The following is a 25,795-nucleotide window of genomic DNA, read 5'->3' as shown; positions in this document are numbered from 1 at the left end:
GCACTGAGCATCTGAGGAACCCTGGGCACCACAAAGGAGAGGTTACCCATTTTTGTGACTATTTCATCAATCTAAAGTGGGAAAACAAAGCCACACAAGAATGTGTTAATAGGAGACCTAGCTGAGCCCATTGCTGTGTCTCAGATGAAGTCTGGTCCTGCGGCTAAAGCATACGACCAGTAGCCAGAAGATGCGAGTTTTATTCCTGGCTCTGACACTGACTTTGGACATGACACTTGAGACTTTTTCCAAGTAGCCAATGATTTGGGAGAATTGTCGTGTTTGGTGCCCAATCTGAGCTCTACTGATCATGAGTTATAGGATTGCTGAGCACCTGCAAATTCCACTGGCTTCAAGTAGTAGCAGACTTGTAACTGTGGAAGCTCAGCACGCGTGAAAAACAGCTGCATGGTGCTCAGACACTTTGCAGGAACTCATGCTGCAAAAGTGGGCACAGGGCTTAGGAAAAATAAAAAGGGAACGATACTTTTCCCTAAAGCTCACTTAAAGTTTCCTCTCAAAATATTGCCTATGGGCCGGATCCTGCGCACCACTGAAATTGACAGTGTTGCCGATTACTTAAATGGAAGCAGGGTCAGGTTTTCAGAGCCCCAGACATTCTGCCCGTGGTGGATTACTCTGAAGCAGTTTCTAAACCTTTATAAGGAGTGAGTGAGGATAGAAGTGGAAACATCAGCTAAGTGCAAACTAAAAAACAACATTCAATACACTGGAAGGGCAAAGAGTGCCATACACATAGCCAAAGTCAACCGACACTAACACAACAGACAAGTGGATCATGCGCCATGCTAGTGACTCCGTACTTGCTTCTCCATTGCACAGATGTAAAGAACTGCCCAAGAGGCAGAGCAAAGGGGATGTGAAAAATGACCATTCTGATTGGGTGTAAATAGCTACACAAAGTGTAGGACAACTGAGAATTGGGCCTTCTGTCTTCATCATTGCTATTTGCTGGGTTACTGAACGAGATGCCAGGAGGATACGTAAGGGTTTGTCTACATACAGAAGTTCAACAATTTAACTAACAGAGTTTACAAACCAATTTGGTTGAATCAATATAAGGCACTCAAACTGATTTAACTTAAGCTGTCAGAGAGAGTGGAGTAGCAAAGGCAGAGAGAGAAATAGAAAGGTTAAGGGGGTAGAGAGCTATAGAAGTGTGATTTCACTACTCCTTGGTACATGCTGTACGGCCTACACCGTGAAAGTTTGTAGAAGCTCTTAGAAGAGAGAGAATTTCTCCAGGTTACTTTTCTTACCTATGAGGAAAATGTTCTCTATTCAAAGTACTGAGTAGATCCTCTGCTCCCATTCACTTAAAGGAGGATCTTGATCTTTCGTATGGCATGTAAACTCATTGCTGCTCAGGCAGGTTTTCTAAATTACACTGGAACAGGGCTACTAGGCAGCATTTGGCCAAGTGGATGAGGGGGCAGCATCTTCTGATACAGAGGCAAACAAAATTAAATCGTTCTCAGAGAGACCAAACTGTTCGCACCTTCCAAATGAAGCTAAAATGAAATCTCTGCTACCCAAGGATTACAGATCCAGGCCCACCACACATGAATCTCAGCTGTGAACGTCTTGCAAGCAGACAGAAATTCACCCAGGCTCCACACCTTGGCATCTTGGTATCTAGAATGCTTAGAACCCCAAACTACAAAGGTGAGATAATTATTCTCTCTTGACAAATTCAGAGCTGCTAGAGCTGACAGTCTCCAACTGGTGAGGAACACTCCTTGTCTTTCAGTAACTGTTAATACTGCTGGCCTTCAAGTGCTGGTGACAGGGCTGCGAGATGCAGAGCTGTGAAGGCTGCTCTCAATAGGCTGTGCTCATTGGCTCCTTGCTCATCTTTGTGTGTGTGTAAAATGAGACTTAGGCTTCAGTTCTGTCTCTTTGCCTTTACAGTATGTGGAAGAGGGCACTGGGGAGATCACAGAGAAACATGGGAGAATGTTTCTAAAAGCCTGGCAGCTGGAGAGGGTACTGCAAAGAGCCAGCGAGCAGGGGCAAGCAATGTTCTGGAAGGTACTGGAGCTCCTCACCAACGTCTAGCTTCCCCAGGTCACTCATGTACAACCACAGTAATACGATGGAGGGAAAAGAATTGCACTGAAACCAAAGGATCAAATCAATACCTGCCTTGAGAGTGAACTTTACTCCAACAGAGAGAAGTGCTCCAAGGTCTCTGGGCCCTAAGGTGTGTGCTTCCTGGGAGTGGAGGTAAGGGAGATGGACCATTGGTTGGGTTGAAGAGGACAGCAGTTTGTTAACTAGTGGAGCCTCTATCAGATCATGCTGGGCTCAGCCCCCAGGATTCCCCCGCACTGAAACTCTGATTCTAACAGAAAGAGCTTTTGAAAACATGGAGACAGTATGACTCAGGGAGGTGGCGAAAAGCAAGACTGACAAGGCCAGATTACCCTTCCCTCTGATACATTATTACCAGAATTCTTGAGTTCCACCCAAGCCTCCTGGGAGGTGTGGAATTTTTCCTAGTCACTTTCTCCCTTAGCATCTCTCTCTCTGGCTTGTATCAGCCATTAATGGCAACTTTTAAGCTGCTTTGCTTATGCAATTTGTCTTACTGCCAAGCCAGTATCAGGCATGAGACCAAACACCTTGTGTCTGCTCATGAGTCACAGAGAAAGCACGCAAGGAAGTGAAAATTAAGCAGAGCTGCATGATGGACATTTTAGCAGGATCCAAGAGAAAAGCAGATTGTTGCCAGATGAGCAACTTTTTCTCCAGCCTCCCTTGACATGCTCGTGACGCCCTCTGGGTCAACTCTTAGTTGCACATCCCTTTACAATCCTCGGGGCCAGAATCCCCCCCACCCATCCACTCCCCGAGAAAGAGGCTACTCCTGTGAGGTGCTGAGCATCCTCAACTCCAGTTGACTTCAGTGGGAGATGAGAGAAACTGAGCACTCTGCAGTAATTTGTACTCGGTACTTGGGGGAAATGGGAAGCAAAGTATTTGTCCTGGACACTAAAATTTGTCACTGGGAACTGAGGCAGCCACCTGCTCCATATACTGGTCCTTCCTCCACTGCCCATGTTCTTCTCCCAGTCACATACGGGGGGCAGTGCTTCCTTCTTGCAACGCTTCTATTTCTGTGCTAATTCTGTCTCCTAACAAATTTGTCTGCATTCTCAGTAACACCTCTTTATCTTTTTGTACTGGGAGCTAGTTCTTCTGGCTTGGCTGTTCTCATTTCCCTTCCATTTTCTGTCATCCAAAGGTTCAGATTATTCTACAGGAGAATGTTTGTGGCACTCAAAGCAACACCCAGGAACCCCCATATTCACCACTATCATATAATTATGATATGTTTTGTACACAGTATGCCTTGTGAGGTATCATTTTAAAAGTCCTGATCTGTTGAACATTAATATCCTGTTGGATTGAATGTGCTATCATTGTATGTGAGGTTATGAAATATTGCTGTATATGTTACTGAAATACGTTGTGAGTTTGGGAACACCCACATCCAGCCTTTCAGGTACAACAGTGGAGTAGCCAGATGTACTGATGGCCCATTAAAGAGAATCCACTATCCCAGGAACTATATACAATGGAAACTTCTCAGGGAGAGCACGTAGACAATGGAGACTGCTTGACCAACCTCATAGCAAAACATCTTTCCAACAAACTAGAAGAAATTATAAAGAGGGGAAGCGACATCATGACTTGGCCTCATTCCCCCCACAACTCAACACCTGGAAACACATCTGGAGGACAAAGACTCAACTGAAGTGGGTGGTCCCGGTCTGGAAGGCAGTTCCAGCCTGTGTATTGAAGATCAGTGACCTATTTATACCATCTATCAGGGTGACACACTGCTTTATTCAAATCCTGTTTCATTTATAGAACTCAGACTGGAAATTTACTTTTATTTCTTAGGTAACCAACTTGCATTTCTATGCTTACTACCTTTAATCACTTAAAATCTAACTTTCTGTACTTAGTAAATCTGTTTTATAGTTTACCTAAAACAGTGCATTTTGGTTGAAGTGCAAAGGCTAATGTGTGTCCACTCCACACCAAAGGAGGGGCAGACTGGGTAATGAACTTACACTGGTCAGGCTTCTGACATTCCCAATGTCGCACTGCAGATCCTCACGAAAACAGAACAGAAACCAGGGGTGGAATCCTGGCCCCACTGAAGTCAGTGATGTAAGAGCATGAATGGGGGTGGAGGATTTCAATCTATCACAGTGACAAAACTCCCATGGACTACATTGGAGCCAGAGTTTTACCCCAGGTCTCCTGAATTTCAGTCCTATGTCCTCTGCACTTCACCTCCTCTGAGAATTGGTTTTCTACTGGTGTTTGAAACTTCTGCTTTTAGCCAAAACCCAAAGAAAAATGGTGCAATAATTAAATACATACATACAGTGGATGCTGCTTAACAGCAGTCCCAATATTAACAACTTTTACCAGGAACTGATCCCGTCCCACTGAATCTAATGTTAATGGGATCCACAATGATTTTTTGGAAGAAAGGTCCCAGCAGGAGGCAGGTTTGTGGGGCTGCCGCCAGGACAAGAAATGCTGGGATGTGCAGACCGAACAGGCCCCTGGGCTTTCTTCCCTGGCTGCAGCCTCACAAACATAACTTTCACTTACTGGCAACTCTTCGATAATAACAACTTTCTGCTGGGAACTGAAAATGTTGCTACTAAGTACAATCCTCTGTAGTTTAAAGACAAGTGAAAACATTTTCCTGTTTGGATGTGGTTAAACTCTGAACAAAGGTCTGGGGAGAAAAAAATTCTTATATTATTCAAACACCAATTTGCTCTCATGAAAAAGGCAACAAAGAACACATGCTGTTTTGTGGAAAGTGAATCTGGTTGAGCACACTCCTGGGAATAGGTCTTGGGCTATTTTATTAGCATAGGTTCAGCAGCTGCTCCTATAGGCTGGCTCCCCCCATGCACTTCTCCCTGGTCCAGGCAGTGGAACTAGGTTTTTATGTTATAAGTATATACTAGCCTTGACTCAAACACTGTCATCTTTTTCCTCCTCCTATGTGCCAGGTCCTGCTGTTACCAGGTCTTTAACTGGAGCTCATTTCTGTCTAGCTGTTGGCATTTCCATTCCTCCTTGTTGCAGGTCTTTGCCTGATGGATCAGCCCTCTCTCTAGCACAGTAGAGTCCCCTATGCAGGTACCATTGAAAAAGCTTTTCAAATATTTATAGCATTGAGAAACTGGCAACCCTGGCTGGATAAGGCCAGGCCAGCACAAGCAGGCGCATACAAGCTTCCCCAAGATTCTTTATAGCTTTAAAGCACTGGTGTGCTTATTGTGCAAAAGGAGATGAGAAATGGAATGGTTTTTCACTACAGAATCCTAGTCTGCCCAACCCTGCTGCCATCCCAGTCCTGAGCTGCACCATAGCACTGTCAAAGCACCCGCAGCTCCTTGGATATTTTAGTCGTGGTGCCAATGCACCTCACTCCAGACCTGCTGTTCCACCAGCTATTCCAGTCCTGGGCCTTTCTTGAATAAAAGTGATAATCACTGAAAGGTAACTTCATAAAGAGCTCCCACCATATCAGCAGCAAACAAGTGACACAATAGCAAAGTATCAAATTACAACACATTCACCCCAAGGCATGATGGGAAAGGAAACTCTTTGGTCTATCAATTACTGCAGCCTCCAAACCATGTGTGGCATCCCCAGCTTTCCGGCCACCCTTGTATTTTATTTTCTGGAATGCATTTGTCTTGCTTGTTTGGGCAGTACCTGTCAGTGGCCTGGAAAGAGAGGGACAGAATCTTCTAAGTTCTCTACCTTCCTGAGTTCTGAGATACCATGATTATGAAACCTGGGGGTGAGAGCACGCAGTCCCCTCTCCAAGTTAGGGGCACAAAGAATCTGAAGACCATGCTCCTGCCACAGGATAACAAGAGTTTATCTCACAGTAACCAATGCCAGGGCAGATATGAGACATTACAAGCAGCACTAAAATACATTGTGGAGGGCAGAGGAAAGAGATGACCGATGCAGTGGGTGAGTGCACTAGTTGTGCACTAGCCCTTCACTAGAACCCAGGCTTAAATCCTGACGCAGACCAGAAATGAAAATCAGACTGGTTGTCTAGGTCCAGTACGTTCATATCACAAACCCTCTGTGGCACCATTGTCAGTCCCTTTGCTGGAGGGGCCCAGGAGCTAGAATGACACTGGTTAGCAGTGAGGAGCACTGGCCGAACGTTTCTAAGGACACACGGCAGGAACTAATAAGTGATGCTGAGGATCGGGACTGAGGTATTTATGTAGGGATCCAAGACTTGAATACCAAGGGTTGTTACAGCGCAGGTAGAAGTGAATCAGCAGAGTGGATGGAGGAAGGGGGAGAGGTCAAGTACTGTACTAGCAGGGAACTACACGTCAGGGCTGAAGTGCATTAGCAGAGCCTTGTGGTAGGGGTGGGAGGAAGATTCCAGGACTAGAACAGCAGGTGGAGATGCTAGTCAAGATGGAGCTGCAATGGCAAAAGTGTGTGGCACTATGTCCGTGTCAAACCAGCACTGAGAGTGTCACACTTTCACAAGCGCTAAAGTTACCCCCACATTAGCAGCAACTGGAGTAATTTGTAGCTATTGATGAGGGTAGGTTTTTGTGACGGTGGGGAGGTCACCCGGTGCACCCCCTTTCAGTCAGGCATGGCACTGCAGGTAAGCCCTGCCAACATTTCTCCTCACAGGAAGCCAATCACTCTACTTTGGGCCCTTTTGAGTCAATAATACCCTCCTTGGGGCTGGTATATTACAAAACCCCACATAAACAGTCCTGGAAAGTCCCAAATAAGCAAATGATCCTTGTGGCTTTCAGGGCTCCCCAGAAGCCCGCCTTCCGAGCTCTGTTCCCAGCCCTCTGTCTCTCCTTAGAGCAGGAGTCCCATCCCTCCTGGAGCTGGGCAATTATTATCCCTCTCCTTAAACTACAAATCTCCAGCTCTCCTTCTGGAGCTGGACTGTAATTTCGCCCACTGTAGGGCTTTAGCCAGTTTCTCCCTAGCTGGCCCTTTCTTCCCCCATTAGTCCTCAGGGGTGCAAAGCAGGCCCATCTTCTCCTGCTGGTGTCTGCCTCGCTACGAAGAAGGCAGCATTTATGCTGGTCCCTGTCTCTCAGCTCATCCCCAGTTGGTTGGGGGAGAGGAGAACCTTGCCCCATGCTCTCTGCAAGGCTACTGGCCCCAGCCCCTTAAAGAAGCAGGAACAGAATTTTCCTTCTGAACACTTCTTACTCCCAGGACCACTTCCTCTCTCCCAATATTTCCCAGGTCTTTATATATGTAGTCAGACCATCCAGCCTCTTAAAGGGTCATGCCACATGATGGGGTGGGCTGGCCATTAGGCTCCACCACCCTTAAGGGGCAGACTACCCCATCACAGTTTTATTCTGCCTTTCTCCCCTGCAGGCAAACCAGCAGCCTTCTCTGTTCTCGCAGCTACCACCAAAGCAGCAGCAACTCTAAGCTCCCTTTATACAGGAAAGGTCACACCCTTTGCGTGGGAGACTGAGCATTTCATCTGTCTCATGTGCCTGAAACTAAAATGTTAAATCCCACACACGCCTCTGCAGAACAGACCTATCCTCTTCAGGGGTGGGCAGGAATCCCTCCTCCTCCTCAACACACAGACAGTGCCTCTCTCCCTGATGATTTCCACCTGCCTTGCTCCTGTCTGGGACTTTAGGTATAGGCTATTAGCAATGGTAAATACCCAGGCAAAACCCAGAATTTACCCATGCAAAGCCTGGAGACCGGAAGCTCACACTGTAGGATCAGAGAAGGCCTCGAGTTCCAGTCTTGAATCAGGAACTAGAGGATGTTGTGCCCTTTTAACCCACTCCTTATCCCTGTCTCTCCCCTTGTAAGAGAGGGAAGAACTTACTACTGCCACAGGCCCTGGCTGGGAAGAAGGAAACCTTTCCGAAGAGAGGAAGTCTACTCTCCCCCTTTCTCCCACATTGGCTTCTACCTCCTATCACAGTCAGTCCAAATAGAGGGACATGCCCTGGGACAGTCAGTTCTGTTCTCCTGGCATTGCCATTACTGACCAACAAGTACGACATGCTCAAACAGTGCCTGAAATTACACAAGTTACAATATAACAGCTTAAGGCACTACCCGAATGAAAACTGTGGACTTTGCTGGTACAAATAAACAAACACACAAACACAAAATCACTGACCTAGCAGTTAAAGCACAAGACCTGTTCGCAGCCTGAGGACCCCTGCCCACGTGGATGGATGGAAGAGATCTCATTCAAGCAAGATATGATCTTAATCTGTTATGTATGAGCATGAAGAGCATGAGTGCTGGTAAGCTGTTGGCAGCACAGCTCCAATCCCAGCAAGCCCCATCCTTAGCATAACCACATCAAGAGCAATGCAACGCTTTCTTTGGTAGAGCTTTTTGTACAAAACATATCCTCAAATTATCTAGGGTTAAGTGATACACTTATCCAGTCCAATCATAAACAGTGAGAGCAGGGGAGATACGAGAGGAGATACTGGCAAGGGAGAAATGACAAGTCTTCTCTGGAAACTTGAAGAAAGATGGAAGGCGAACAAAGAGGAGAGAGCTAAGAAGGCAATTCCAGATGTCAGGAGCCGCAGAGAAGGGTCTTACAACAGCAGCAGGAAACAGGCTGTCAAAAGGGAGAGATAATGTCTGTGAGGTCAGCTGGGGCAAGTCCGCAGACGTGTTCTAAAACAAGAGCAGGGTGGTTACTTCATCCTGCTGTGGGCCAAATTCAAATGTGGAGTAGCAGGATGCAGCTCCACTGAAGGCAATGGAGTTGCACCCACTTATACCCGCTCTGAATTTGGTCCTGGAACATCAAAGGCATCATGCAAACATCGCTAATTAACCATAACTCAAATGATAGCTGGGAATGTTGCAATTTCTGCCAACGTCTCTATACACCAGAGTTAGGCAACAACACCAACAGCCTTGTTGATGGCACTCAGACAAACCTCAGTAACAGACACTGAGAAGCTACAGTGGGGAAGCCGGTCTTCTGTTGGTTATCATTATTTACTATTTCTATGATGGCTGAGCCTGAGGATCCCAGCACAGGAACGAGGCCCCATTGTACTAGGCACGATGCAAACAAACCACCACACAGAGAGTCTGTGCCCCAGAGAGCTCACAATATAGCTTTTAGACAGTCATAAGTGGTGCAGAAACTGACAAAGGGAGTGTAGAGGGAGGAAACAAAGTAACCTAAGGACAGGTGTGTTTGCATAAGATTTAGTAAGCATAGCAGCCTGCCAGGAGAAGATTGCTCAAGACACCACATCATTAAGTACAAGGTGGTCCCTGCTGAGGAAAGGTTATCCGCTGAAACTCATACAGCCTGCCAAGAACCAATGCCAACAATGCAATAGCTGCTTACAGAAATGAAACACAGTGCTCCCATGCCTTCGCTGATCCCAGGGGAATAGCAGGCACCAACCCCCATGATGTTGTGCTGTGTCTGCCATGGGGCTCTCTTCCTGTTTAAAACCTAGGCCAAGCTGCCAGTCTAACAGGACGAGGGGACTGGTTCCCTCCTTTGCACACCCTTCCCCATGAGGGGTTAATGGGGTGGGGCACTCATCTCCAATATGTGGTCTTCAGTTTGTGGGACCCAAAGCCCTCCCTGCATCATCTCTGGGAAGCAGAGAAGGAATACATTCTAAGGTTGCCAATTTTGGTTGAACGTATTCCTGGGGGTTTCATCACATGACAGTCCTGGAGGGTTGGCAACCCTAAATACATTAGAGTGGGAAACCTCTTCCAAACCCCTAACACATCACATCTGCCAGCATTTCCTAAAGCGGCTTGGCCTTCTCCATAGTGATCATGTGCCTTGTTCTTACCACCAGTTCCTTTCCCCTTCTATCATGTGACAAAATGAGGAAACCTGCTCTTCCCATTTTTGTCTGTTTAGATCCGGGGGCATTTGGCAGTGGCTCTCATAGCAATCCATGCTGCAAAAGGCATTCTTATAACAAATACTGAGAGCAAGGGATGCGATGATACTCGACATGTCTTTGAGTGATAAATTCTCCCATTTTCCTTAAATAAAGAGGAGTAAGAAAGAGATTCTCCAGCTTCCACAGCACTATCATCCTCCCAAAATAGCAGGTCCCGGGTGACAAATGGCAAGGAATACCCAGATGCAGTGTTTTAACAAAGGACTTGAAAATAGCATAGAAGACGATCCAGTAGGTAGGGCACTAAATTGGTAGTGCTCTGTTCCGAGCCATGAACCTCTTGGGTGACTTTGGGTCACTTCCTCTGTAGTGCCATCCCACTCTTTGTTTGTCTTATCTATTTAGATTGTACAACTCTTTAGGTCAGGGATCACCTCTAATTACATGTTTGTACAGTGCCTAGAGCAGCTGGGCTTGGAACCTTCAGGCACTATTCTAGACCACACAATAATGAGGCATCAAACCTTCATGACAGTATTTACACACTATAAAGCGCACATGAACGCCTGTATGTGGCTGTATATTGATTTGCTTACGCCAGATCTAATTTCCTGCATACAAGTCAGGTGACAGATATTCTAATTGATAGCGAGGCAGATCCAAACCTGGGATCTGATGATCCCCCTGGTTCTGTCTGTCTCTTATATCCTCACAAATAATGCAGTTTGTGGAACTGGAATTCAGCTGATGCTTTTGTTGATTACAATGTGTGAGGCAGAATAGACTCTAGCTCATTGTCCCATTACTGGGCTGTAAGGCACCATTTTTGTAGGTAAACAGGGAGACGCTCAGAGTCAGAAGGTACCACTTTAACATTGTTACTTTTCTGACTATAACCACACATGAGTGCTAGACAGACCACACTGTGTACCAGCACTTCTCTCAACTGTTATTTATACCAATGAGATATTAGACAAACGGGCTTATGTACTGTAAAAACACCACTGTTTTTGTGAACAGGATGTAGGCTCAACTTTCTCAGCACTAGGCAGTAGGCTGGTTTATGTCTGCATGTCGTGTTCTCATGCACTTACAGAAAGATAATTGCTTTAGAAAAGCAAGCGGTGACAAGACAACTTGCTCCCACATCCTTTGGTTTTGCATTGGCATACAAAACATTTCTTGGAGTTAGCACAGCAATGATGTACCATTCATGACCCCATCTCTGCAGCTGGGCATGCATAGGACACTGGTCAGCACAAGAGACTTATTTATTTAATGAGGGTTAGATTATGCCCAGGGCTGTATGGACATGCAGTAAGGAAGGATGGTTAATAGGTAAGGTCAAGGCCCTTTTGGTCTGTCTATATAAGGTACTTATGTGCCCCTCGTTATCGTAGCAGCTGACCGCTTTCCAATCTTTAATGTATTTACCCTCACAACATCCCTGTATGGAAGGGCAGAGCTATTATTCCCACAGTACAGATGGGGAAACTGAGGCAAAGAAAGGCTAAGTGACTTGTCCAAGGTCACACAGGAAGTCTCTGGAGAAGCAAGCAACTGAACCCAGGTTTGCTGAGTGCCAGGCTAGCGCACTAACCATCATCCCTCTCACCTTGATCTCACCTCCTGAGGTCTGTCAAGTCTAGGGCAGATAGCAGAGTTAAACTTCACAAGAGAAACAAAGAAGGGCTAGTGGTCATGCCTCCCTTCTGCACCATCTGGAGGGGTCGGGGAGTGCAAGCTACACTCTGTTACTGGTTGGAGCAAGGCCCACACAGGCACAAGTTGCTCATGTCAGGGAGCTGCTGCCAGTGGGTAATGGCTTAAAGCCACAGTCTTTTCTCCAGCATATTACTTGTCTGAGCACTGAAACACAGCAATACGTGCTGAACTGTAAAACAAACTGCCACTTAGAAAAAGACTGGACTTTTTAAAAAAGGCTCAGAACTAGCAGTCACCAGGATGAAACTTTAAGCTAGGCATTTAAATGGGACAGGTTACCTGCCTCATTACAAACACTGACACTTAGCATTCTTTAACCAGACCTTCTCTTATCTGACACTTACCTGATTGGGATAGCATGTGTTTTGGTCCACATCTTTTCAGGTACACGTTATTTTTGTAAGCCAATATTGTTGATATGTTGTCATTTACGTAGAAGAACAAGTCAAGAGCTAATAGAATGGCATGAAATAAATTAATAAACAACCAATTAAAAATTCAGCAACTGGCTCGTGCTATTCTAGCCCCTTCTGAATGCAGCTCGGGTGATCACAATTTGTCAATCACACACAGAAGCTACCCAACATAGATATTTTTAAATAGACAAGGTGGGTGATGTAAACATTTTTAAATCAGCGGGTCCAGATAACTTGCATCCAAGAGTTTTAAAAGACCTGGCTGAGGAGTTTGCTGGACCATTAATGTTGATTTTCAATAAGAAAGCTAAAGTTGTGTCAATTTTTGAAAAGGGTAAGCTGGGTGACTCGGGTAAGTATAGGCCTGTCAGCCTGACATTGACCCCAGGCAAGATAATGGAGGGGCTGACAGAGCACTCGATTAATAGAACTAAGAAGAACTAATGAAGGGTAAAGTAATTAATGCAAATCAACATGGGTTTATGGAAAATACATCCTGTCAAACTAACTTGATATCTTTGTTTGATGAGATTACAAGCTTGGTTGATAAAGGTAATAGTATTGACACAACATACTTAGACTTCTGTAAGGTGTCTGACTTAGTACCACACAACGTTTTGATTAAAAAAACTAGAATGATATAAAAGTTAACATGCCACACATTAAATGGATTAAAAAGTGGCTAACTGATAGAACTGAAAACATAACTGTAAATGGACAATCATCCGTCAAATGGGTGTATTTCCAGTGGGGTCCTGGAAGGATCGGTTCTTGGCCCTATGCTACTTAACATTTTTATTAATGATCTGGAAGAAAACATAAAATCATCAACGATAAAGTTTGCAGATGACACAAAAATTGGGGAAGTGGTAAATAATGAAGAGGGCAAGTTACTGATTCTGAGCCATCTAGATTGCTTGGCAAACTGGGCATAAGCAAACAATGTGTGTTTTAATATGGCTAAATGTAAATGTATATACCTAGGAACAAAGAATGCAGGCCATACTTAGAAGATAGGGGACCCAATCCTGAAAAGCAGCGACTCTGAAAAAGATTTGGGGGTAAATAATCAGCTGAACAGGAGCTCCCAGCGTGACACTGTGGCAATCCTGGGAGACATAAACAGGGGAATCTCAAGTAGGTGTAGAGAGGTTATTTTATGTGTGTCTTTGGCACTAGTGCGATCGCTGCCAGAATACTGTGTCTGGTTCTGGAGCTCACAATTCAAGAAGGATGTTGATAAATTGGAGAGGGTTCAGAGAAGAACCACGAGACCAGTTAAAGGATTAGAAAACCTGCCTTATAGCGATAGACTCAAGGTGCTCAATCTGCATTGCTTAACAAAGAGAAGATTAAGGGATGACTTGATTGTAGTCTTTAAGTACCTATATGGGGAACAAATATTTAATAATAGGCTCTTCAGTCTAGCAGAGAAATGTATAACATGATTAATGGCTAGAAGTTGAAGCTAGACAAATTCAGACTGGAAACAAAGTGTAAATTTTTAATGGTGAGAGTGACAAACATTGGAACAACTTACCAAGAGTCGTGGTGGATTCTCTGTCACTGACAATGTTTAAAACAAGACTGGATGTTCTTCTAAAGGCTCTATTCTAGGGATTATTTTGGAGAAGTTCTCTGGCCAATGCTATGCAGGAGGTCAGACTAGATGATCACAATGGTGTCTTCGGGCCTTGGAATCTAGGAATCTGTGTGTTCTCAGGGCCCAGCAGCAGCCAGCACATCAAGAGCAGTGACCTGTGACGTTATTGACTTGAACTGGGACCGTATAGATCATTGTGGCAACCAAGGTCCCATAGTGGCACCAAATATTGTACAAAGGTTGTTGTGTGAGGTGTCTATGGGAAAGTTATGATTGGCTGGTTATAATTATGCTATCTGTGTATGTGTATCATTTTATAGTTGAAGTTATGAATATTGTCTCTATGCTGTCTGTATTTCAAACTTATGCTATGCTTCTGGGTGACACCCCCGACAAGTTGGTGTCAGCTCTGCCTAGCCTGTTTGATGGCCCATTAAGGACCATCAGCTATACAACTGACCCACTGAGAGAAGGCACACACACCTTGTGACTCAGCAAGGTATGCAGGGACATGCCTATGGACAGAACTCTGAGGTTTTTCCATGTCATGTGATGGACAGCTTGTCTTTGGAACAAAGAAAGACAGACCAGATGGCAAGAGAATATAAAAAGCTGCTGCAGCTCCTCCATCTTGTCTTCAATCCTGCTTCATACCTCTGGAGGGACTTTGCTACACTGAAGCTTTGAACCAAGGACTGAAAGCCCCATCCCAGCTGTGGATGTGCTCCAGAGACTTAATTTGAACCTGCAGTTTATTCCATCACTGCTACAAGCCTGAACCAAGAACTTTGCCATTACTATATGTAATTGATTCCATGTATCCAATTCTAGCTCTCATCTATATCTTTTTCCTTTTATGAATAAACCTTTAGATTTTAGATTCTAAAGAATTGGCAACAGTGTGATTTGTGGGTAAGATCTGATTTGTCTATTGACCTGGGTCTGGGGCTTGGTCCTCTGGGATTGAGAGAATCTTTTTTTTCTTTTACTGGGGTATTAGTTTTCATAACCATTCGTCCCCATAATGAGTGGCACTGGTGGTGATACTGGGAAACTGGAGCGTCTAAGGCAATTGCTTGTGTGACTTGTGGTTAGCCAGTGAGGTAAAACCAAAGTCCTCTCTCTCTGGCTGGTTTGGTTTGCCCTAGAGGTGGAAAAACCCCAGCCTTGGGCTGTAACTGCCCTGCTTTAAGCAATTTGTCCTGAATTGACACTCTCAGTTGGGTCCCACCAGAACCAGCATCGTTACACCTGTAAACCACTCTCTCGCCACCAGCAGGTGCACATGAAAGAGACAAGCCTCTGACAAAGAGTAAACCTCAAAGAGGTTTGAAGACCCAGATTCTCTCCTATAGCCAAAATCTGCTTGGTATAGTTAGGGATTCAGGGATGGGGCACGGAGCAGCTGGTTATTGTTCCTTGGGTCCCTACCTGGCTTCATCCCAGCCACAGCACATGCTAGAGTGCCCTGGAGGTCACCGCAGCCCCTGGCAAGCCTCAGGAGGACAGCCTCTCAGCTGGGGACAGATTGTACACAGCATGTTCTGGCCGTGTTCCCAACACTTGGGCTGCAAGAGGCAGGTGTTGTAAGAGCAGCTATGCTGGCCCTAAACCCTCTGGGGACTCCTCCAAGCTGGGGAGATGCAGGCAGTTTCAACTGTAAGGGACTGGAGCGGGACTGTACCTCTGGCCCTCCTCAGGTTGCAGAAGCATCTGAAAGTCCAGATGCCCATCCAAAGAGCATCCGAACCTCTCTGAAAGAGACAGTGGGCTGGACAGATCAGACTTTCTTGAGATTTCCAGCACTCTCTGGTTTGGGCACGCAAGGAAAGCTTTCCTCACTGTATTTCAGTATCCCAGACTCTGGACGCAGGCTGGAGCACAAGCAGGGCACAGAAATGGTCTTTTAAACAAAATTAAACCCAACTTTTCAAACCTCAAAGAGAAAGCAGTTTGAGTTTGGGGTTGGCTCTTACTGTTCATGAAATGGCTCATCCCTAAGGCTAAGATTTTGTCACGGTTATTTTTAGTAAAAGTCACAGACAGGTCACTGGCAATAAATAAAAATTCACAGAAACCTGTGACCTGTCCCTGACTTTTACTAAAAATAACTGTGACAAAATAGGGAAGGAGGAGGGTCCAGCAGCCACCGCAGCTAGGGCTACGGGGTCCCCCCTGATGCTCACGGTGGCTGAGAGCCCTGGATTAATGACTATAAGGTACTCAAATAGCCCTCATCACTGTAGTATCTAGATTAGAATGCTATAAACAAAGATAACGTCTGTATTTCAGAACAGACTTTTCAGAAAACATGGTGACTCTGAAACAAATAACAATGCATCCGATGAAGCGAGCTGTAGCTCACGAAAGCTTATGCTCAAATAAATTTGTTAGTCTCTAAGGTGCCACAAGTACTCCTTTTCTTTTAACAATCCTGTAGTGAGGGTTGTCAATGTTGATTGGATGTATTCCTGGAGGTTTCATCACATGGCATAACCTTTAATTAAATAATCTTTAATTTCTGGAGACTCCAGGACAATCCTGGAAGATTGGCAACCATACCTGTAACCAGAATGGTTCTCTCTCTACATCTGTATCTTCCTGCTTAAGAGCAGTCACCAACACCAATGCAGGGTCACAGTGCCACCTACTGGGCCATGCAGTTTGCAGCCCCTTTTCCAGAGAGCCGTTTTGAAAAGTCTGTAGAGTGCTTTTAAGGATGCTTAAGTTAGCTTAAGTTTGGTTGTGCTGGAGGGATTTTATAGCTTTATTCTTTTTTGCTTTGTATCATAAGAGATGAAGTAAAAACATATAAAATTGCCAGACTTGATTTTTAATACAATAGTATCACTTTGGTTATTAAGTCCATTATATTTTACTGCTGAGTAAGTCTTTCTGAACTAAAATGGCTTTACAATTGCACCAGCAGATACGTCAATAGCCCCTAAAAACAGAACCTCCAACCCCCACAGAAAAAAACCCCAAACCTCTGCAAATGTTGTTTCAGAAAAACAAGCCACCTCCTTGATAAGACTCCATGGAATTAAAGCATGTGCCAAGTAACTGAGAATGAGCCCCAATAAGTTACTTGATTGTGTAAAATGTAAGCAGAAATGTTAGTCTTCTTGCAGCTTCATTAATCAATTGCAAACTTCTCAGAGAGCTAATCTCAAACCCTAAAGTTTACATGTTAGCATCATCCCTCTCTGGGTGGATAACTGCCCAGCCCTCTGGGAAAGCAGGAATTCTGGGAGTGTCAGTGGCTCCTTCACAGCTGTCACAGCCGTTTTGAAAAGTTTCTGCACCAAAAAGAGTTTGGCCAAAGGAGTATCAAGCACTTTGGAACACACTAGACAAACACGTTCCCTGAGCTGGGACATGCTGGCCAGTAAACCCAGCCACATCAGGGATAGAACAGGATTTCTCCCCACTCCTGTCCTTAAGAGAAGATCAGCAGTGTCACATGATCTTCTGTACCACAGAATCACAATACAATGGCTGTGATGTAATCAGATTTCTAAAAAAGAGAGACAAATGTTGGAAGATAGTAGTTGACCTGCTGGATTAGACCATGACCCTGCCTAGTACAGTGTCCTGCTCTTGGCTGAGGCCAGTAATCAATGATTCAGAGGAAAATGATAATGCTCCTTGCCACCCGTTCATTTATCTGCACAGGGGCAGCTTGTTCTGGACTGCTGCAGGTGACCACTTACGCCTAGAAGAATGCGGTATGATGACATTGAAGCCTCATCTAGTCATTAAATTACCCAGTCATTAAATCATGCTTTTAAAAATCCTGCTGGAGTGAGTTATAGGTTGTCTATATGCTCTATAGATAAATACCATCTAGTGGCTGCACCCATTGCTGAGTCTGAGAACTCCGTTTAAACTCAGTTTAAAAAGACAGTTCTAGGTCTCAGTTTAGGTGGAAGTGGTTTTTTTGGTTGTTTTTTTAAACAGCTTGGTCTCTCCCTCACTGGCCTGCAAAACTGCTAAGAATCATCTCAGCTGGAATGGGGGTAAAACTAAGACAAAACATGGTTCCCCAACTCACAAACCCTGGGTGAGCATCACTGCAGATGCAGCCCTGCTGCTCTTTTGTTAAATTTCTCTTAGCATGTTCACATGAAGGAGGGTCCTTTTCTATTTTGAAGGCTTTTGGATACCGGATGCACTTTTGGGGGAAAGAAGGGGCAGGGACACAATTGTGCAATAGGCAACAGCGGGACCGAGGTAAAGGCTGGGTTGTGAGTGATGGTGGGGTGGCTCTGGCTGGGATCCAGGCTGGGGTTTGGGCATTGGCACATCAGTCAGGATTGAGGTGACTTGCAAAGTTGCGTGCAAGACTCCAGAGGGAAAATGAGAATGAAGGAGCGGGCAAGAGTGAAAGAGTGATTATGAAAGCAGTGGAGAGAGAGAGGGAGGATGAGAGTGTGCTGCTGTTTAGTAAAGCCCTTGGAATCTGGTGGTGCTTTCTAAACAGCCTCACATGTATTTGCTGAGGCTTGATGTAGGCAGCACTGATGCAGGTCCCAACTAAGTGTCTGGGAAGGCACTCACAGCCCAGCCTTGGAGGATATCCCAGCAGCATGTCCTCCTGTGCTCAGAGACCGCAGAGGTCACCAGCTGGATATTTCCATCCCATGAGTGTGCGGTCCATTCTGATGACCTGTAGGAGCTTTCCTCTGAGATCAGCTCAGACTCCTTGACTTGGCTATTCCTTCCTGCTGGCCAGGAAAGGAGCTACTGACTGCGAAACAAGAAAGCAACTTGGCTTTAAATCCTCCCATTACTTATAACAGACTGCTCTGGCTCTCCACTCCAGTGAATTCTTCCCCTGCTCTTTCAGGCATCTCTATTGCCTGAGTCACTTTCCCTGATAAAACAGAACAAGAAAATAAACCTTCGCTATTCCAGCTGCACTGCTTGAGGAGCCAGGAGACCTGGCTGCTATTCCAGGCTAAGCCACTGGCCTGTTGCATGACCTTGGGCAAATCACTTCTCCCTGTGACTAAGTTTCCCCACCTGTAAAATGGGGATAATGCTTGTGACCTCCTTGGTAAAGGAGGCTTGGCTTTGAGATCTATGGGTAAAACATGCTACATTGGAGCTACGTATTATCATCTGATGGGGAGTGTGGATGAGGGTTTTGATTCGGGCCCACTGCAATACGTAAAAGAATTATTTTACTCTTTACCAACGATTCTTGTGTGTGATGGTTTGAACTGAGGCTCATTTCCATCTACAGAACATGCAGCACTGGTTTTATTAGGTTTTTATATTTGTTACCTGTAACATTCACAATGTGCTAGGTGTTATATAAACAGAAAGCTCAAACTGAATATCGGAAGCTTTTCTCCCAGTCCTCTAAAGCAGTGGTTCTCAAAGCTGGTCCGCCGCTTGTTCAGGGAAGGGAGGCCAGCACGCCCCTTGGCCCGCAGTCCCCATTGGTCTGGAGCGGCGAACCGCAGCCAGTGGGAGCCGCGATTGGCCGAACCCACGGACGCGGCAGGTAAACAAACTGATCCAACCCGCCAGGGGCTTTTCCTAGAGCAGTGGTCACCAACCAGTCGATCACAATTGACTGATCGATCCTAGAGGAGCTCCCAGTCAATTGCAATCTCCGGCAGCAGTGCAGTGTGGCTGCTGCTAAGGCGGATTCCCTGCCTACCCCGGTCCCACAGAAGCTCCCAGAAGCGGCCACTGCAGCCCCACGGCCCTGGGGTCTCCCTCCGCGCGCTGCTCCTGCCTGCAAGCATCGCCCCTGCAGCTCCCATTGGTAAAGCTGCGGGGACGGTGCTTGCAGAGAGAGGCAGCACGTGGAGCCACGTGCCCCCCCGCCTTCCGCACCCCAGGGGCCACAGAGGCATGTTGGCCCCTTCCAGGAGTGGTGTGGGGCCAGGGTAGGCAGGGAGCCTGCCTTAGCCTTGCTGCACCTGCCACCAACCAGGAGCCACTGGAAGTAAGTGCTGACTGGCGGGAAGCCACACCCCAACCCCCATCCCTGAGCCCCCTCCTGGAGCCAGCACCCCATACCCCCTCCTGTACCCCAAGCCCCCTCCTGCACCCCAAGCCCCATCCCTGACCCCCCTCCCCGAGCCAGCACCCCATACCCCCTCCTGCACACCAACCCCCCCCCCCTCAGCCCTGACCCCCCCTCCCAGAGCCGGCACCCTGTACCTCCTCCTGCACCCCAACACTCTGCCCAAGCCCAGAGCCCCATCCTGCACCCAAACTCCCTCCTAGAGCTTGCACCCCTCACCCCCTTCTACACCCCAACCTCCTGCCCCACACTCCGCCCAGAGCCCCCTCTCACACTGTGAATCCCTCGACCCCAGCCCAGAGCCCGCACCCCCTCCTGAACCCCAACCCCTTGCCCCAGTGAAAGTGAGTGAGGGTGGGGGAGTGAGTGGAGCGGGTCTTTGGGGCTTCGGGGAAGGGGTGGGGTAGACCCTGGGTTGCCCTTAGATTCAAAAAGTGATCTTTGGAGTAAAAAGGTTGGAGACCACTGCTCTAGAGCTAAAATAACAGGACCTAAAGTAACAGGACTCTGGAAATAAACCAAGGATGCCAGAAAGAGCTACTCTTTCTAAAGTATCAGGGGGTAGCCATGTTAGTCTGTATCCACAAAAACAACAAGGAGTCCGGTGGCACCTTAAAGACTAACAGATATATTTGAGCATAAGCTTTCGTAGGTAAAAACCCCACTTCTTCAGATGCATGGAGTGAAAATTACAGATGCAGACATAAATATACTGACACATGAAGAGAAGGGAGTTACCTCACAACTGGAGAATCAGTGTTGACAGGGCCAATTCGATCAGGGTGGATGTAGTCCACTCCCAACAATAGATGAGGAGGTGTAATGAGCCAGCCATTCCCAGTCCCTATTCAAGCCCAAATTAAGGTGTTAAATTTGCAAATTAATTTTATTTCTGCTGTTTCTCTTTGAAGTCTGTTTCTGAAGTTTTTTTGTTCAAGTACAGCTACTTTCACATCTGTTATAGAATGTCCAGGAAGATTGAAGTGTTCTCTCACTGGCTTTTGTATGTTACCATTCCCGATGTCCGATGTGTGTCCATTTATTCTTTTACGTAGGTACTGTCCGGTTTGGCCAATGTACATGGCAGAGGGGCATTGCTGGCACATGATGGCATATATCACATTAGTAGATGTGCAAGTGAATGAGCCTCTGATGGTGTGGCTGATGTGGCTGGGTCCTCTGATGGTGTCACTAGAGTAGATATGGGGACACAGTAAGCAATGAGGTTTGCTACAGGAATTGGTTCCTGGGTTAGTGTTTCTGTGGTGTGGTGTGTAGTTGCTGGTGGGTATTTGCTTCAGGTTGCAGGGTTGTCTGTAAGTGAGGACTGGCCTGTCTCCCAAGGTCTGTGAGAGTGAGGATCATTTTCCAGAATAGGTTGTAGATCGTTGATAATGTGCTGGAGAGGTTTTAGCTGGGGGCTGTACGTGATGGCCAGTGGTGTTCTGTTATTTTCCTTGTGGGGACTGTCCTGTAGTAGGTGATTTCTGGGTATCCGTCTCGCTCTGTCAATCTGTTTCCCCACTTCCCCAGGTGGGTACTGTAGTTTTAAGGATGCTTGATAAAGATCTTGTAGGTGTTTGTCTCTTTCTGAGGAATTGGAGCAAATTCAGTTGTATCTTAGGGCTTGGCTGTAGACAATGGATTGTGTGATGTGTCCTGGATGGAAGCAGGAAGCATGTAGCTAAGTATAGCGGTCAGTAGGTTTCTGGTATAGGATGGTGTTTATGTGACCATCACTTATTTGCACTGTATGTCCAGGAAGTGGATCTCTTGTGTGGACTGGTCCAGGCTGAGGTTGATGGTGGGGTTGAAATTGTTGAAATCCAGGTGAATTCTTCAAGGGCCTCCTTCCCGTGGGTCCATGTGATGAAGATGTCATCAATGTAGCACAAGTAGAAGAGGGGCAGTAGGGGACGAGAGCTGAGGAAGCGTTGTTCTAAGTCAGCCATGAAAATGTTGGCATACTATGGGGCCATGCGGGTACCCATAGCAGTGCCACTTACTTGAAGCTATAAGTTGTCCCCAAATCTGAAATGGTTGTGGGTGAGGACAAAGTCACAAAGCTCAGCCACCAGGTGTGCCATGGCCTCATCAGGGATACTATTCTTGACAGCTTGTAGTGCATCCTCATGTGGAATATTGGTATAAAGAGCTTCTACATCCATGGTGGCCAGGATGGTGTTTTCGGGAAGATTACCAATGCATTGTAGTTTCCTCAGGAAGTCAGTGGTGTCTCAAAGATAGCTGGGAGTGCTGGTAGCATAGAGTCTGAGGAGAGAGTCCAAATAGCCAGATAATCTTGATGTAAGAGTGCCGATGCCTGAGATGATGGGGTGTCCAATCCTTAAGTCTTCAGATACAAGGCTTTCCCCTTCCTGTCTAAAACAAGATTTGCCAAAGAAAGGAGTCAATTACCACTAAATTCTGGTTTAAACCCATCCCACATCCTCCTCACAAAGCATTCCATTATGGATCCCATTGTCTGAGATGAAGAATACTGCCTGTTTGGGAATAATGGCTGCACATGTGCTGGTTTGTTACTGAAAGGTCACTCAGGAGGGCAAGACTGTGCATGCTGGCTTGTTGTTGGAGGGCTGCTCAGAAGCAATAAGTTGCACTCGGTGCTTTGTCGTGGTAGGATCACTCAGGAACAACAGGGGTTGCTGGGACAGAACTAAATCTGAAGCATTCGTTCTGGAATCTCCGAGCATACCTGCCAAAAGAATTCATAGGCTTTGAAAGTGGAGGTTTAAAAAAAAATAATTAAAAAGAAACAGACCTACCAACAACCTTAAGTTCTTTTTCCAGAGCAAGACCTATGCTGTTCATTATGAACTAAAAGTGCCATCCGATGCATGGAGAAGTTGTATTTTTATCATATGTATTTACAGCATCAAGAAAAATGAGATGCTTGGAATTGAGATTCCCTCTATGCTAGGTTCTCATACTTATTTCTTGCTTTAGCTGACTGAGCTAATAATCGGTGTCGGACCATCCATGGGAGCTGAAACACCTCTGCAGACTCAGACCTCTGCCCCACCTCCTTTCTAGTGATCCTTCAAGTAAAATCCTCTGTCAGCAATGGATGCACCAGTGACCATCTGCAGAGATCGGAATGCTGGGAAATGCAGTGGAGGGTCCGGTTCCTATTGCTGTGCAGGGATCCAATAGACGACTCAGCAAAAAACTCAAGGGAGATGAACACTGGGTCAAGCAAAGCTGTTCTTGTTGATGCAGTCACCTGCTTTATGCTTTTGGATGTGTAGGAACCTCGGCCTGTTGGGGACAAGAATGAACATGGACTTGCATTTTGTCAGGGAGAATATGAATCCACACCCACCATATAAAGCCACAATTTTCCATGAAGGGTAATCCCATCAGATAATGTCAACACTAAGATATGTCAGGAATGCTTGGCAGCGCCCCCACTTCAAGGTAAACTAGAAGTTTGCAGAGTTCGACGAATGCAGGTGTTTAGGAAGGGGATGCACTAAGTTGGTGACTGAGTCCCTCTGAGTTTAACCTCAAGACACGAGGATGCAGAGGGCAACTGAACCCAGGGCTGGATGCAATTGCATAAAGTTGAAGGGAACAGTCGGTGAAAGAGAAAACACTTACTTGCCAAAGAAGTCCTTGTGGGTGGCAGAGACAGAGAGAGACAGGTCAGGGCGACTCTGCAGCCAGTTCTCCACCATCTCTGGGTGTCTGGGATCAACTTCTAGAAACACACTCCTGAAAACACGTGTGTGGGGATGTGGAGGGGAAACAAACACATTTTGTTTGACCAGCTTGGAAATATAGACTCTCTCTGTAAAGACACCAGACTCTCTTTCCTAGGATGGTCCAGATGTCTTCATAACTCAGCCTGATAGAATCACCCTCATAAAAAGACCAATTATAAGAACTCAAGAACGGCCATACTGGGTCAGACCAAAGATCCATCTAGCCCAGTATCCTGTCTTCCGACAGTGGCCAATGCCAGGTGCTTCAGAGGGAATGAACAGAGGAGGTAATCATCAAGTGATCCATCCCGTCGCCCATTCCCAGCTTCTGGCAAACCGAGGCTAGGGACACCATACCTGCCCACCCTAGCTAATAGCCACTGGTGGATTTATCCTCCAGGAATTAATCTAGTTCTTTTTTTAACCCTGTTATAGTCTTGGCCTTCACAACATCCTCTGGCAAAGAGTTCTACAGGTCGAACACATAGCAGGGGATCGTACAAAGGAGAGAGGGGGACAGGGAAAGGATCTAGATAGGAGGAAGGATGGTCTAGGGGTTAGGCCGCTAGCCTGGGACTTGGGAGACTGCGGAAAATTCCCTTCTTTGCCATGGACTCTGTGTGACATTGGGCAAGTCTCTCAGTCCCCCTTCTCTAAAAAGGGGATGGGAGTCCTGCCCCGCCTCACTAGCACTCGGATACTATGGTAATGGGGACCATCTAAGTACCTAACAGACAGAGATGAGGCTAAAAGGGAGCGGGTGATGACGGAGGCCACTGCAGTATGAACGACTGTGATCCTGAAGCACTAGGATGAGTGGAGAGGGCTGGCCAGACCTGAGGTACACAGGTGTCTGAGTCCCCTCTCACAGCACCTTCACACCAGGGTAGCAACACTGAGGGAAACGGTGTCACACCACCAGTGTGACAGGAACCTATATCTCCAGGCTGCTTGTCTGAATCTGGTCACCTGACAAGTGGTGCTCTACGCATGATGTGGTGTTGGTCTCAGTCCAGTTCCTACTGGACAGGGACCCAACTCAAAAAAGCCACCACCTCACCAGATGGCCCCCTTGCCGGACGTCTCAGCAGAGAGGCCAAAGACTAGCTGGGCCTGGACTCTATACTCTACTTTGCATCCATTGATGTAGGTGCTGCAGGTTGCACATGACTCACATCAGCAGGGAATGTGACTGGAGGTTTGTGCTGCTGCTGCTCATACTGTTCCAGCTTGGTGAATACTTAGGGCACATCAGTTTCCAGAACTGTCAACCCAGCAGCTTTCAGCAGCTGTAAATTCACTCCAATATCAAACTAGGGACCTAGGAATATATAGCTTTTCATGTACACAGGTAGTGCTATCACTGAACTATCTGAATTCACCCCTAGTCTTCTGGAACTGATTACAGCTGTTGGCAGTTTCATAGGCTATACCAAACTGCAAAAAAAGAGCCAAACCCCAACCATATGCTCCTCTGAAAATCCCCAAACCTTCCCACACTGAACACTTTCTTTACCTCAGCCAAATTAATTACATGGCCTGGATTTGGATCTCATTCCTAACCTTAAAAACTCCCTCCCATCAACATTGGCTCTACCTTAAAATACAAAATAAGCACTCTACAGAACTTAATCCTGGGAAACTCTGAAGAGGATTTTGTGCTTCAGTGGTCACATCAAAGCTCTAAGAATGAATATGGCTCCATGTCTGCACCCCTATAGCACAATGACACTGAATATTCCTGTTCCAGCATTGCACAACAGGAGATTTTCAATGACTTCTCTTGGGCTGGTGAAAAGTCAGGACTGTCACAGAAGACACTTAGAATATCCTGGCTAAGTGGAGGGCTACAGTGCTGATCTCTAGTATCTCATGAGGGACATCACAAGGTAGTGAATGGAAGCAGGAAATCTCCTTGTCATTTATCATGGAGAAGATTAATCCCTCAAGAAACAACCCCTGAGATCAGAGTAGCAGCCGTGTTAGTCTGTATCCGCAAAAAGAAAAGAAGTACTTGTGGCACTTTAGAGACTAACAAATTTATTTGAGCATAAGCTTTCGTGAGCTACAGCTCACTGCATCCGATGAAGTGAGCTATAGCTCACGAAAGCTTATGCTCAAATAAATTTGTTAGTCTCTAAGGTGCTACAAGAACTCCTTTTCTTTTAACCCCTGGGATGTTTTTTTCCCCCTCCTGGGGTGTTTTATAAGATATCTTACCACAGTCCATAAATATCAGTGACCCAGGGGTGTCTATAGTGCTTCTCTCTCCAGATATCTCTCCGCTTAACCGTTTTCTTCTTTTCTGCTCTCCC

General features: G+C 46.2%; 1 protein-coding gene across 10 annotated transcripts in view; it reads right to left on the bottom strand.

Moving 5' to 3' along the window:
* Positions 1-25,795, bottom strand: part of HEMK1 (HemK methyltransferase family member 1) — a 108,000-nt gene that overhangs the window by 41,085 nt on the left and 41,120 nt on the right. For 5 of the 10 annotated variants that reach the window (XM_027824313.3, XM_037904164.2, XM_037904162.2 and 2 more), the window contains 3 exons: positions 23,377-23,490; positions 23,000-23,034; positions 21,998-22,471 (listed from right to left, as the gene is read on the bottom strand). The exons of 2 other annotated variants lie outside the window; for them this stretch is intronic. In XM_027824313.3, coding sequence (XP_027680114.2) covers positions 22,311-22,471; positions 23,000-23,034; positions 23,377-23,490 — 310 coding nt within the window. In that variant the 3' untranslated portion in view covers positions 21,998-22,310. Of the gene's footprint in view, positions 1-21,242; positions 23,035-23,376; positions 23,491-25,795 lie in introns of those variants that run through there. 3 more of the 10 variants (XM_043550351.1, XR_005226118.2, XM_043550352.1) reach the window with 3 other exon arrangements.

This window comes from Chelonia mydas, chromosome 7 (assembly GCF_015237465.2).
Source record: "Chelonia mydas isolate rCheMyd1 chromosome 7, rCheMyd1.pri.v2, whole genome shotgun sequence".
Classification (NCBI taxonomy): domain Eukaryota; kingdom Metazoa; phylum Chordata; order Testudines; family Cheloniidae; genus Chelonia; species Chelonia mydas.
Note: the sequence above shows the minus strand (reverse complement) of the source record. Positions and strands in the feature narration are given on the sequence as shown.